The sequence below is a fragment of the Nicotiana tomentosiformis genome, chromosome 2 (assembly GCF_000390325.3).
Source record: "Nicotiana tomentosiformis chromosome 2, ASM39032v3, whole genome shotgun sequence".
Classification (NCBI taxonomy): Eukaryota; Viridiplantae; Streptophyta; class Magnoliopsida; order Solanales; family Solanaceae; genus Nicotiana; species Nicotiana tomentosiformis.
This window is the reverse complement of record NC_090813.1, coordinates 184,715,328-184,728,428: the sequence shown is the minus strand read 5'-3', so window position 1 is coordinate 184,728,428 and position 13,101 is coordinate 184,715,328. Positions and strand designations below refer to the sequence as shown.

The 13,101-nt window shown below is 38.6% G+C and overlaps 1 protein-coding gene across 1 annotated transcript; it reads left to right on the top strand.

The window, feature by feature from the left end:
* The first annotated feature begins 8,669 nt into the window (after window positions 1-8,669).
* LOC104092769 (small ribosomal subunit protein eS8) lies at window positions 8,670-11,365 on the top strand. The gene is made up of 5 exons (XM_009598437.4): window positions 8,670-8,797; window positions 8,946-9,018; window positions 10,179-10,509; window positions 10,801-10,976; window positions 11,081-11,365. The coding sequence occupies exons 1-5, from the start codon at window positions 8,794-8,796 to the stop codon at window positions 11,166-11,168; spliced, it is 672 nt and encodes a 223-aa protein (XP_009596732.1). The 5' UTR covers window positions 8,670-8,793; the 3' UTR covers window positions 11,169-11,365.
* Window positions 11,366-13,101: the final 1,736 nt, after the last annotated feature.

The following is a 13,101-nucleotide window of genomic DNA, read 5'->3' as shown; positions in this document are numbered from 1 at the left end:
TTGACATAAGTTTTTATGCGCTTTCGATCATGTACTTTGCACACTAAGAAATGAAAGAAAATTTCGCTTTGTTATTACACATTTTTGCTTCTTCGATTCCCGATCCTAGAGCCCACGGGCTACCCCTACTTGGGGACTATCGAGCCCAAGGGCTACCCCTAATCGAGGACTGTTTCCTGAAGAAATTTTGGATGACCCGGGCTACCGAATTTCGGAGACACCAAACCTATTAGGCGGTGCCCAAATACAAAGGCTACGACCACCTTAAAAACGGCTCGGAGACGTCCAAAGCCCTTAACCAGAAAGTAAGGCCTTTATGAAAAAAATAAATTTGAAACCTACTAAAGGATTACCCTCGGCAAAAATATCGTCTAAAAATACTTAAGCATCTTGGGAACCTACGGTCTCATCGAGGATCCAAAGCCACGAGCAAACAAAGTGGCATCGTAGTCGGGCTACGTTCGAACTTCCAAAAAATGAATGCCCCGGAACTACACGTGATTCTATACTAAGACACCGAAGACAATACATGAATAAAAGATGTTGGAAAAGTAAAGACACAATATTGCCAAAACGGGAAAATTTCATATATATACCAAAATATATTTACAAAGGCCCAATAAAACGGCCTTAAAATAAGCAAATATATATATATATATATATATATATATATATATATATATATATATATATATATATAAGGAAAAAAAACATAAGGGAAAAAAAATATACTAAGGTATCTACGCCTGGTCTTCACCGGGGGCCGACTTGTCGCCAGAACCGTCGGAGCCCTCAGATCCCTCGGAACCCTCAGAGCCTTCGGTACCCTAAGGCTCGTAGAGCTCTTTTGACTCAGCCTCGAGCTTCTTAGCTTCTTCAATCTCAGCTGATAAGTCGAAGCCTCGGGCGTGGATCTCTTAAAGGGTCTTTCTTCGGGACAGCCGCTTCATGTATTCAGTCTTTGTCATTAGGAGGGTCTCGGCTGCCTCCACATCGACCTTGTACTGGGCCACCATTTCCTTGGCATCAGCAGAGGTTGTGTCCAATTTGGACCTCAGTACCGCACGTTCTCTTCCGAGGGTATCCCGTTCTGCGATGGCCGAGCTCAACTGTGCTCGGAGATCATCATTCAGCTGAGACCACTTATCGGCTTTTTCCTTCACCACCTAGACTTGGTTCTCGACCGATGCCGGCTCCGCTCTTGCAGTTTCCTTCTCCGAAGCCAGCAGGTCCATCCTACCCTTCAGCCACGGCCTTGACCTCGTCCATCTCCGGAGCTAGTCGATTATGTCAATCTTCTATTGGACCTGCGAAGTTGTGTTGTTAGTCACCACGACTAACTCCTCGTTTTGAGCTTCAAAGACCTTTACCTTTTCAACCAAGTCGGCATGTTCCCGCTTCAGTGTCGAGGCCTCATTCTGAGATTTTTCCAACTCGGCCTAGAGAATCGGGAGGTCTTTAAGGGCCTTGTCCTATTGCTCACCGAGAAGCCTGTACATGTCCTTCTTCTGGACCTGCTCTTTGAGCTCAAACTTGAGCTGGTTGATTTCTTAGCGGTACCGGAGGAAGCTTTCATGGTGAAGCACTGAGGCCCGTAAAACGACAAAAGTAGTAAGAGACATCAAAACTTAAGTGAAATTCATAAAGGGGTATAAACGTATTGGCGCCTTACCCGATTCAGCGCCTGCTGCGTCTCATTCAAAAGACTTGGTGTGCCCACCTCATTCATCTTTCTTGGTCCTCTTCGGTCACTAGGCATCGGAGGTAGCTGGCTATGCCCACCGGAGCAGATAGGACCCGAGCATCCTCCAGAAACTGTGAGAACGCCCGTTCTCTTTCGCCCGGGGTCCACGCTCGGTGCAGGAAATTGCTTCACCAGTTTTTGGCTCAAACTCGTCCCGCCAACTCCAGAGGGCACGTCCTTCTTCGGGATCTCTAGGTGACCTAGCCCGGAGAAATCCTCCAATGTGGACATGTCCATTCCGTCGAAAAAGGAGTTGAGGGGATCATCTGAAACCTACACTCCCTCACTTGACTTTTCTTTGCCCGCTTGGGCCTTCTCGAGCATGGACTCGATATAGGAGGGCGTTTCTACTATGTTAATGACATCGGTCGCCTCCTTCAGAACATGAGCAGCTTCCTAGGAGGTCACTACCTCCATCTCCCCCTCAGGTCCCCTAGCCTGAAGGGGATCGACCTTATGGTACCCTTTCTCGGTCGTTGCCTGCTCCCTAGTGGGGGTCGATCCAAGGGCAACGAAGATGTCATCTTCTTCGGGGTCATCCCTGCGCCGGTAGAGATAGCCACGGTCCGGTGCCCTGGACTTGTTATTCTTCTTGGGCTTCCGGGCCTGGGTGGCCACCCTCTTCTTCCTCTTCCCCTCAAGGTCCGGGGAACCCGAGGACTTTCTCTTTTTCTTCTTCTCTTCCTACGCGGCATCCCCGGGTTATCCCAAGACGGAGGGCTCGGCAGGCAGAGACGGATCCTCGTCCACATCAAGCAGCCTAAGTTCAGCGGTCTTAGGCAGACCTGTAAGAAAAAAGGAAAAGCTAGCATTATATACGTTAAGAGCGTGATGGTAACTATTTCAGGAAAGAACCTCACCATGAGAACGGGCTTCCCATTTGCCCTTCGAAAGTTTGCGCCATGCGCGCTCGAAGTAAGGCATCTGCTTATAAATCCCCTCGATCCACTTCTTGAATTGGGGGATTGCATCTGGAACTTGGGCAACAACTGCACGACCATAAACACAAGCGATGAGAAAAAGAAATAAAAAGGAAGAAATATCCACGAAAGACAATACTTACGGGATGCATTCTACTCCTCGGGGACCCGAACGAACCACTCATGCCAACCTCAATCCCGATCCTAGTCAGTGCTCGAGAAAGGACCCTTGCTTGCTCGGCGGACGAGCTTGATCAGTCCCTCTCGAAAGATTCGAGGACTGTACATGAGGAGTAGGTGGCCGAAGGTGAACCGGGGAGACTCGGTGTTATTTACGAAGTGGCGCAAGAGGATCACAATCCTCTAGAAGGATTGGTGGATTTGCCATAGACACACCTCATACCTCTTGCAGAAAGTAAGAACTACGGGATCCGTAGGGGAGAGCATGAAGGGGTAAGTGTAAACACCTAGATACCCCTTCACGTGAGTAGTTATATCGTCATTGGGCCCGGGGACGACCATATCCTTACCCTCGCACTTGCAGTCTGCTCGGACTACGGGTAGGGTTTCTTCGATGACAAAACATATGTATATTGTTGCTCCATCGCCTAGGCCTTGTTAGCTTGAGGCCTTCTCAACCTTGAAATCATCCCCGATAGAGCATCCCCCGGGTATGAAGCTCTTCATGGGGGGCTCTAGAGGCACCTCAAGAGCGGCCACCTCGGCATCTGCGGCCGGGTGTGAAGATGAAGAGGTAGCTTGCTGGGACACTGACTTGGAAGTTTTAGCCATCGTGATCTGGAAAAATATGAAGATTTGAAGGGAAGTATGAAGATTTGAAGAGAGAGTATGAAGGTGGGATGAAGATACGAAGATCTGGGCCGAAAATCCAAGAACAAATATGAAGGTTTGAAGGTCAAATGTGAAGATATAAAGGCTCAAGACGCAGGGTATGGAGATTTGAAAAAGGTAAAAGCCGTTAGAAAATTCGAAGATAAAAGTTAGGATCGGAAAGTGAAAGAAGTATAAAAGGTCGAAGATTTTATAGAGGGAAAAGAAATCAATGCGCGACGTTTCCTATTCGAAGACAACTAGTCGATGACCGACACGTGTCCGAAGTCAGAACGACGTGACTGATGAGACGTTTCGACTTACCCGTCATCTTAGTTACAACGTACGAGGAAAGAAATCAGGGCTCATCTATTCGTTTCCCATCGATCCGGCGAACCTACTCTTCGGAATACGAGGGGACTATTTGTATACGGGTAAAATCGGGGGCAATTCATGCCCCGATTTCCCGGTGAAGAAGACGGAAGGGGGCACGAACACACGAGGTTGAAGTCGAGGCTGGGAGCCTTTGTACCGAGACCCACGAAAGATGAACAATGGGCTCATCGTCGGGCGTGATAAAGCAACGCTCCCCGGACCCGAAACGAGCTCTAGGACCTCGGGAACGGTTACGCACGACTAATAGAGGGTCGTGATATCCGTACCTAACCGGATATCACGGTGCAGATCTCGCCAGATGTCGGTTACAGATCAGTAATTAGCAAGAAAGGGAGATTTTTTCCTTTTTTAGACTTGTACTAGGGATGAAACTCTCTTACTATATAAAATGAAAGTTTTTTTATGATAACACACATTGTAACTCGCATACCAAGTCATTAGAAATTCATTTTTCTGCTTTCTAGTTATTGTGAAGTTCTTACTTTACTGTTGTTCTTCATTCTCATGGCTTCGAACCAAGGGTTCGATCGAGGGCAAAAACTATTGTTCAACCTAAGTTCGAGCCAGGTCGTAGCATTACAATTGGTTTGATATTCATTTTATCTTTAACTCGTTTATCTAATATTTTTGATTATTTGTGTTGAATCAATCCACATATATTTAAAATTACGTACAAATTTAATTATTATCCGTTTTAAATTTTAAAGGTAAACGACTTGAGGACACATTTTCCTCGACCTAATGGACATCTAAACCCAACAATTAAATGAACACGTGCAGGAAGGATAAGTTAAAAGTTACTGTATGTGTGAAATAGGGAAAAGGCAAATGGCAAAAGTGGATAAGTAGAAAGTAGAAACGGTGGGCTTGTCCCTCCACTATGAGTGCGACACTTTATCTTGTTTCAAAAATATCCTGCACTTATCTTGTCATTTACTTCGTTGCCGTGCAGGGTCGGGATAAGGAGCGAAGCTACGGTATTCTTTACGAGTTGGGAATTTAGTAACTTTTATTTAGATTTTATAATTATATTAAAAAATTTATCAAATATATTAAACATAAATATTTTAGTTCAAATTCAGTAGTTAAAACGCGGTATAAGTTCAATAATAAATTCGGAACCCTTTTTCAAATTCTGACTTTGATTCTAATCTTTAGGGTGGAGAGTAGATGATATTAAAAGGTTATAATTTTCAATTAATAAGCAGTAGCGTCCGCTAAGAAATGGACAGGATGTCCGTGAAGAATTTTATATTATCTTATACGGACTATGTTTCAATTAAATAACTGTAATAATGTTGAATTGATAATGATAGTGTAGAAGACGTCACTTTCCTAATAGGAATCTTCAATTAAAGAAATCGAATAATATTGCATCGATAATAATGGATTAGAATACGTAATATTTTTATCACCGCAATTAGAGTAGAGTAATATATTTCGGATTTGAGCTCATTTTATGTGGTTGACTAGTGCAGTTTATCTCTCCAATATAATTTGTCGGCTAGAGCGAGATTTACCCAGAACCCACCCAAAGAATAGTAGCTGCGAATTTTCTAGTTTACAAAAAATAAAAAAAAATTAAGAACTATCACTAAACGATGAGGTATTTGACCCAAAGTTCAACTTGAGACAACTAAAAATATCTTTGATTTCCTTTTTATCAAAACAATGGGCCTATTGAGGAAGGTGACCAAGAAAATTGGGTCCAACCTTATCCTCAACACATTAAAAATGGCAAAAAAGTAGCCTTGATTCAGGTTCCAAATTGGAATATTCCCATAAGTACAAAAATATCTGCCAGTTAGTAAGATGGCTTTTAAAAGTTTCAAATGGCCAACCTCAAATCTATTTGCTTATTCTCAGTTTCTCTTGGTGTACGGATAATATGAAGATTTAAAAGATTGGCGAAATGTGAAGTATGATAAATACTAAGGTGGTTTTTTTGTTTGAAAATTTGTAATAATTAAGGTTTTGAATTTTTACAAACTCTATTTATTTGAGTTATTATTGCAAAAAAAAAAAGTGCCTTTTCTTTTTGAAGATTTTCAAATCTATAAAAACCTCCTAAAACACTATTTTTGTGTGTGTGTGTGTGTTTAATAAGAATCAAGCAAAAAGATGATTGAATATCGTTTTCTATTGACAGGTAAAGTTGCATGTACTAGTGATGTAAATAATTTTATATTATCAATATAATTTAGTCAATTGTAATAACTTATTGCTCTAATTTTTAACTCATCATATTAGGCTTCACGTGAGGAATAATTGGTTAGGAATAACCTATGGGACCATTTTGCTAAAAGTTTTTAATTTTTGAGATTGTCTAACTATGAGATTGTGAGTCAATTGTAAATGAATACGTACGACTATCTTTCTAATTAGTGCCTTAGTGGTGTGAATTGTAAAGTGGGTAATGCCTACGATTATGTCAAACTTAGCCACTCTTATTTTGGATTGATGACAATCACAAAATAATAGGAAATCAGAAAAGGAAATTTCACCTATATATACTACGGTATAAACTTATTTATCTATTTTAAAGATGTTATCACGTAATTACATTAGCATATACAATTTATCATTCATATGCAAAATAATATATTATGTTCAATCTTACTCATGTTCTCCCCCCCTCTTTCTTTTTTTCACTCATTGTTTATTCAATCAAATGAATCTTTCAAAATTCACTAAATATTAATCACAACCCAAAGGAGTAAATTTAGGTCGAAAACTGGATAGATATAGAAAAGTCCCATCAGAAAATGCAACTTATAATGGGTTGGGCAGGAGAAAAAGTGACCCATTATCAACTCATTTGGAGTTGGGGGATTTGCACTTATACTCTGTTTTGGGTCACATTTTAATCTATACCCGATTTGTAAAAAAATTGCAAGCGTACCCACTTTTCGGGTAACTTCAGGCATACGGGTCTGAAGTAGCAAAAAATTATGTCTAAAGTTTGAACTTCAGAATTTTTTACCTGAAGTGTAGCCTTATCAAAGCAAAACTTGAGGTATCTTTGCCTGAAGTTTGGCCTGACTTGCAAAGGCAATCACGCAAACTTCAGTTCATAGTGCAAGAAAAATTTCAGTTTCCCCTCACTTCATAGTGCAAACTTCAGACAAATTAGTCTGAAGTTATTCAATTCGTAGTGCAAACTTTAGGAACTTCAGTTCATAGTTCAAGGGCAAACTTCAGTTTCCCCTCATGAACTTCAGTTCATAGTGCAAGGGTAAACTTCAGTTTTTCCTCACTTTATAGTGCAAATTTCAGTCAAATTAGTCTGAAGTTCTTCAATTTTTAGTGCAAACTTCATGAACTTTAGTTCATAGTGCAAGGGCAAAGTTCAGTTTCCCCTCACTTCATAGTGCAAACTTCAGACAAATTAGTTTGAAATTCTTCAATTTGTACTTTTGTAGTGCAAACTTCATGAACTTTAGTTCATAGTACAAGGACAAACTTCAGTTTCCCCTCACTTCATAGTGCAAACTTCAGACAAATTAGTTTGAAGTTCTTCAATTTGTAGGGAAAACTTCAGGACAAATTAACTTTTCAGTGTAACTAAGAGCTGGTTTGACATCACATCAGACTTTACCTCATGGGGAATTTTTCATGTTCTTCATACTGGATTTGGAACTTCTGTATATTCAGTATGAGATAAACACATAACAAGATGAACTAGAAAGTATCTGTTGCGCTCTTAATGTATTTGGATTTGTATCTCGAGCTTGCAAAATAAAGGATTGTAAAATGTGCAGAAGCCCACATTTTACCTTCTATTGACAGGGTTTCTGAATTCAAATAAAGAACAATAATAATACTTTATTTTGTTATTTTATGACAGTATTTGATTAAATGTAGGTTAAGTTGTTAATTTGACTTCACATTTTATTAGTGAATATATTAAAGTAGTGGTTGAAAAGTTAATTTGATAGACAAGAAGAGGAGGAAGAAAGGAGCGCATAGGTCAAAAGAAAGAAAAGGAGACGTCTGAAGTTATTAAAATTAGGATATAGGTTAAATAATTTTAAAAAAATGGGTTCAATTTTTATTTTGGAATTCACTCAACAAATCAAAATGATCCTAATGTTTAGCAATTCTTCAAGAGAACCATTTCTTCTAAGAGTAGTGTGTATATATAGTCCAGCCCAATGATATATGTCGTCTATATCTAATAGAATAAATCAGGTGTAAAATCCATACTTTGGAGAATGAATAATATGAATTCGCTTAAGAAAATTCTACGTTGAGATCTTTCTATCAAAGACAGCTTTATATTTAGAGCTCGAAACCAAAACCTTTTGATTAAAAAAAAAAAAATATCTGATAGAATGAAAGATTCTCCATTTATGGCGTGACACCTTAACCAAGAAGATCACAACAATAGCTATATACTCTCCTATCCTGGAAGGATGACGAAGTTGTTCAACGATTAAGCTCAAACATAAATTATTTAATTTTCTAAAATGAAATCTACAAAATTTAAAATTATTTCAAATTTATAGCCAAAGAAAATATTTATATTACTTGGGGTATTATCACTTTTAGCCCGCACCAGAAACTATTTATATTTGGTAGCGAAAAAAATATATAAAACTTATATAATTTTTATATATAACATACATAATGTATACATATATAAAAAATATACAAATTATATTCATTTTTTCGGCTATTATTTTTACCGCGACTATACAACGTCATTTTTTCATTTTACTTCCATCTGAAAAGCCCACGATAACTGTGATCTTAACCAAGCCCAAAATCCATTAAGGCCCAAATTGGGTGTCTGAAACCATTCATTGAAGCTAGGGTTTTTAGTCATCTTTCATCACTACAAGTGTAGTAGAGAGTAGACCAGCGTGTGAGGAGTGAAGTCGGCTTAAGCATTCAGCAAACATGGGTAATATTCTGAAAATTTGCCTTTTTTCTTCATTTTTCTTCTCTTTCTGCAGATTCATTTGCTGTTATCTGAGTTTAATTTCGTGGAAAACTAGTTGTAAAAAATGATGAATTTAATAATGTTATGTGTTTTTTTAATGGATGTAAAGGTATCTCAAGAGATTCTATGCACAAGAGACGTGCCACTGGTGGAAAGAAGAAAGCTTGGAGGAAGAAGCGAAAGTCAGTTTATTCGTCTTTTAATTTTTTTCCAATTTTTTTTGTGCATTTTCCCTTAAGTCTTGTTTTATGTATATACGTATATAATGCATTAGATGTGTGTTGGTGCACGCACGCTCTACTGAGCTTGCATAGTTTAGGATTGAAATATTGTTGATCGGTTGATATGTGTGTGCGCCGACCCAATCTAGTCTGGAGTTGAAAAATAATTGATTGACAGGCACCTGCTGAGCTTACCTAGTTAGGGGTTGAGGCACAGTTGCTTGATTGATTGATTGATGTGTGTGCGTGCTCTTACCCCAACTAGTCTGGCGTTGAAATGTAGCTGACTGATTGCTCTGTGTGTGTGTGTGTGTTTCCATTAGCTTGTCTTTTGCTAATCAGATGTCGAGATTCACAATGTGAGTGTTGATTCATTAATTACCATACTTCATTGGTTTTAGAAGAAATTTGTGATGTTGAACTTCTACAAAAAATGACTCTTTTGATTGCCTTTGAGAGAACAGAGCGAGCTTCTGAAACAATGGCGCTCTTGTTCCGTTGCGGGCATATATTGATTTCGAGTCCTTTCTTCATCTCTGCAATTAAATTCCATTGGTTGTTTTCGTAGAAAGGCCTCACATTTACTTCTTTTTTATTATTATCTCATTTTCAATTTTCCTTTTCAAAAAAGGAAATTTGATGCCAGCTCAGTACGTGTTCATTGCCTGCATTTCACTCTGAATTAATTTGGTTGTGGGGTTGTTCAATCTGTGTTCTTAAGGGGTTATTTATGACTGGTCATGTAGAGCTTCATAAAACTTGTCAAATTTTGGTATTGATTAAGTGCTCTCTCTTTGTAGAAATGAAATTATTATGTTTCTTCTTTGTAACTAAAGAATATCTCTGGGCAATTAGGCTATATGATGAAGATTTGACCCACTATGCTGTTCTATTATTATATCGTAATTGTAGTTACTATTGAATCAGAGTGGTAGTAGTAATTTATTGTGTATCCCTTTTTAAGTGTAAGACAAAATGACTACTGTGGAAGTTAAAATGTGCCAAAAAGTAAATTCATATTAGAACACGATGTTGTGTAAAACCTATTATGTACACCATGATTTCAGGATATATACAGTGATCGTGTGTCAATTTGCTTATCCTCTTTTTATTCTCTAAAGGTATGAGCTTGGCCGCCAGCCAGCTAATACTAAGATCTCAGGCAACAAGACAGTCAGGCGAATTCGTGTGCGTGGTGGTAATGTGAAGTGGAGGGCACTGAGATTGGACACTGGAAACTATTCATGGGGTAGTGAGGCAACCACACGCAAGACTCGTATCCTTGATGTGGTTTACAATGCCTCGAACAATGAACTTGTCCGCACACAAACACTGGTCAAGAGTGCAATTGTTCAAGTTGATGCTGCACCATTTAAACAGTGGTATCTCCAGCATTATGGTGTTGACATTGGTAGGAAGAAGAAGGGGGCTGCTAAGAAGGAAACTACTGAGGTACCTCAACATAGTCACACCTCTCTACTTAATTAAAGCAAGGATCTATGGATTGCTTACTATGGTGTCACATCCTAAATTTATATTTCCTCCTGCCATATTTATCTTTCTTTTTTTATATGAAGTATAGCTAGTGACTCTGATCCATGATATGTAATTCTCTTGCCAGCATTTGGAATGTTTTTCGGCATTTTGAAAGATCTGTTTGGTCAAGTGGTGTGTGGGTATTGTATAGCATATCTCCTCTCGACTCACGTATATTCTAATAATTTTCTTATGGCAACATTGAAGGAGGGAGAAGCTGCTACACCTGCTGAGGAAGCTAAGAAGAGCAACCATGTAGCCCGGAAACTTGAGAAACGTCAGAAGGATCGTAAACTTGATCCTCATCTCGAAGAGCAATTTGGTGCTGGTAGGCTATATGCCTGTATCTCATCCCGCCCCGGTCAATGTGGCAGAGCAGACGGGTAAAATCTTAGGCTCAACAACCCTTCTCCCCCAACCCCAAAGCCCACGAGAATATTTTTGCGCTACGTTCCACTTGCTGATTTGCCTTGACTGAAATTGACAGGTACATTTTGGAAGGGAAAGAGTTGGAGTTCTATATGAAGAAACTTCAAAAGAAGAAAGGCAAGGCTGGATCTGGTGCTGCTGCTTAAGAGGAGCTTTCAGAATGTCCAGACTAGCTTAATTTTTTTTTTTTTTGGTTAATCGATCAGCTTTATTTGAGAGGGTGGCTTTTTCTCATACTCTTGTGCGACACTAAAAGTTGAGATATGGACTTTACTGTTACCTCAATCTTTAGTTTGTAATTTTACTTCCAATTGACTAGAGGTACCTTGGTATCTTTTGTTTAGGGATTGTCACTTTAAAGAAACTGCAATTTAACAAATGGGTGGGCGAGGCTAGGGATGGCAATGGGGCAGTGCAGGTGCGGGGCGGGTTCTATTTTTCTAAAAAAAAATTACTGCGGGGCGGTTCGTGGGTCAGGATTTAATTTTTTGAACTAAATCCAAAACGCTACTCTCTGCTCACAACTAAAACTTAAAAGACTAAACTCAATTCACAAAGCCCATAATTTCTCAGACGGTTTCTCCACAAAGTCGCACACAATCTCAAAAATTTCTCGACTCGCTCTGTCTCACAAGTCACAATCACATTCTCCGGTAAGTTTTCTCTATTCAAACTCTAATGACCCTGTTCGAATTCAATATTCATATTGTTGAATTTTGCTCTGGCTCTCCATCAAGATTAATTTTGTTATTTTTTTTTTGGCTTGCCGACAAATAGTCTGTGAGTTATGTTTGAAACCATATACCATAATTTGTTGTTTCTTGTCCGAATAAATTTTGCTTTTCTTGATTTTACAACTAGCTGGTAGTTGAGATTTGTGTGTTTCCATTTGGTTTGTGAAGAGGTTGCTGAAGCAAACAATGAAAGTTCACTTCTACAAGAATCCAGATTGATTTTTTTTGTTTGAGTTTCTTGTGTACATTGCATATATACTGCTGAAATTTCTTTCTTCTTTTGCAAAATCAAGTTGAATTATTTTACAAGATTTCCTACTTTAATTTGCTAGTGCAGCAGTTTTTAATTCTGACTAATGTCTTTTTCCTTGTTGAAAAATTTGAGTCTTGTTCATAGTTCTAACTGATTGTTTATAGTTCCTTTTATGGTGAAATTTAAGTCATTTAAGCATCAGATTGTTCATTTTTCTAACTAATTGTTTATAGTTCCTTTTAGTACTAGTAATTTTAAGTCTCTTATCTCTACTTAATGTTTCTTTTATTGATTTTTTATAGAAAAGTATGGAGTCTCAAGATGAACAAAATCCAATGTGTTCATCTTCAAGTGCTTTTCCTATTGAGACTAAAGGTGTTAACCGGACGGGCTGGTCCGGGCTGGACACAAAAAAACAGTCCATCCGATTATTGTTTCGGGCTGGTTAGTGGGTTGGGGTTCCGAGCTGGAATTTTTCGGGTTTTGGTGGGCCCGTCCGAGTTCGGGCTTAACGGGTCCGGACCGGGCTGGCTCAATTATTTTTAGTATATTTTATTTTTCTTATTTAATGTTATTGATACTTAAGTGTTTGCAAACTTTTAAAACTTAGAATTAAACTTTAAACTTTAAAGTTTAAAGTTTTAAATTTGAAATTTGAATTTTAAAATTTTAAAATTGAAATTTGAAAGTAAGGGGCTACAAAAAATTATTTAATAAGACCAATAGGCAATATGTAAGGATCAAACTCCGAAGGCTTTCGTTTTATATTTTCATTGAATAATAAATAATACTTCTAATTAATTTGCAAGTTCTATTTTAATTTTTTTAATTTTTGAACTTGCAAACTAACATGTTTACAACAATTATAAAAAATAAAGAGTACATCACATGCTTTGCATCATTTTTGTAAGTTCATCCACGTCAACATGAGGTTCTTGATTTCCGGCATTGCTTGAATCGGAACTATAAACCATTATATCTCCAATTTCTTGGTCCTCCGCTATATCGACCTCTTCACGCCCTTGATTTCGCCGTTCTGATCTTATCCAATCTCTGAAGCACACTAGAATTTCCAAAGCGTTGCTGCGGGTA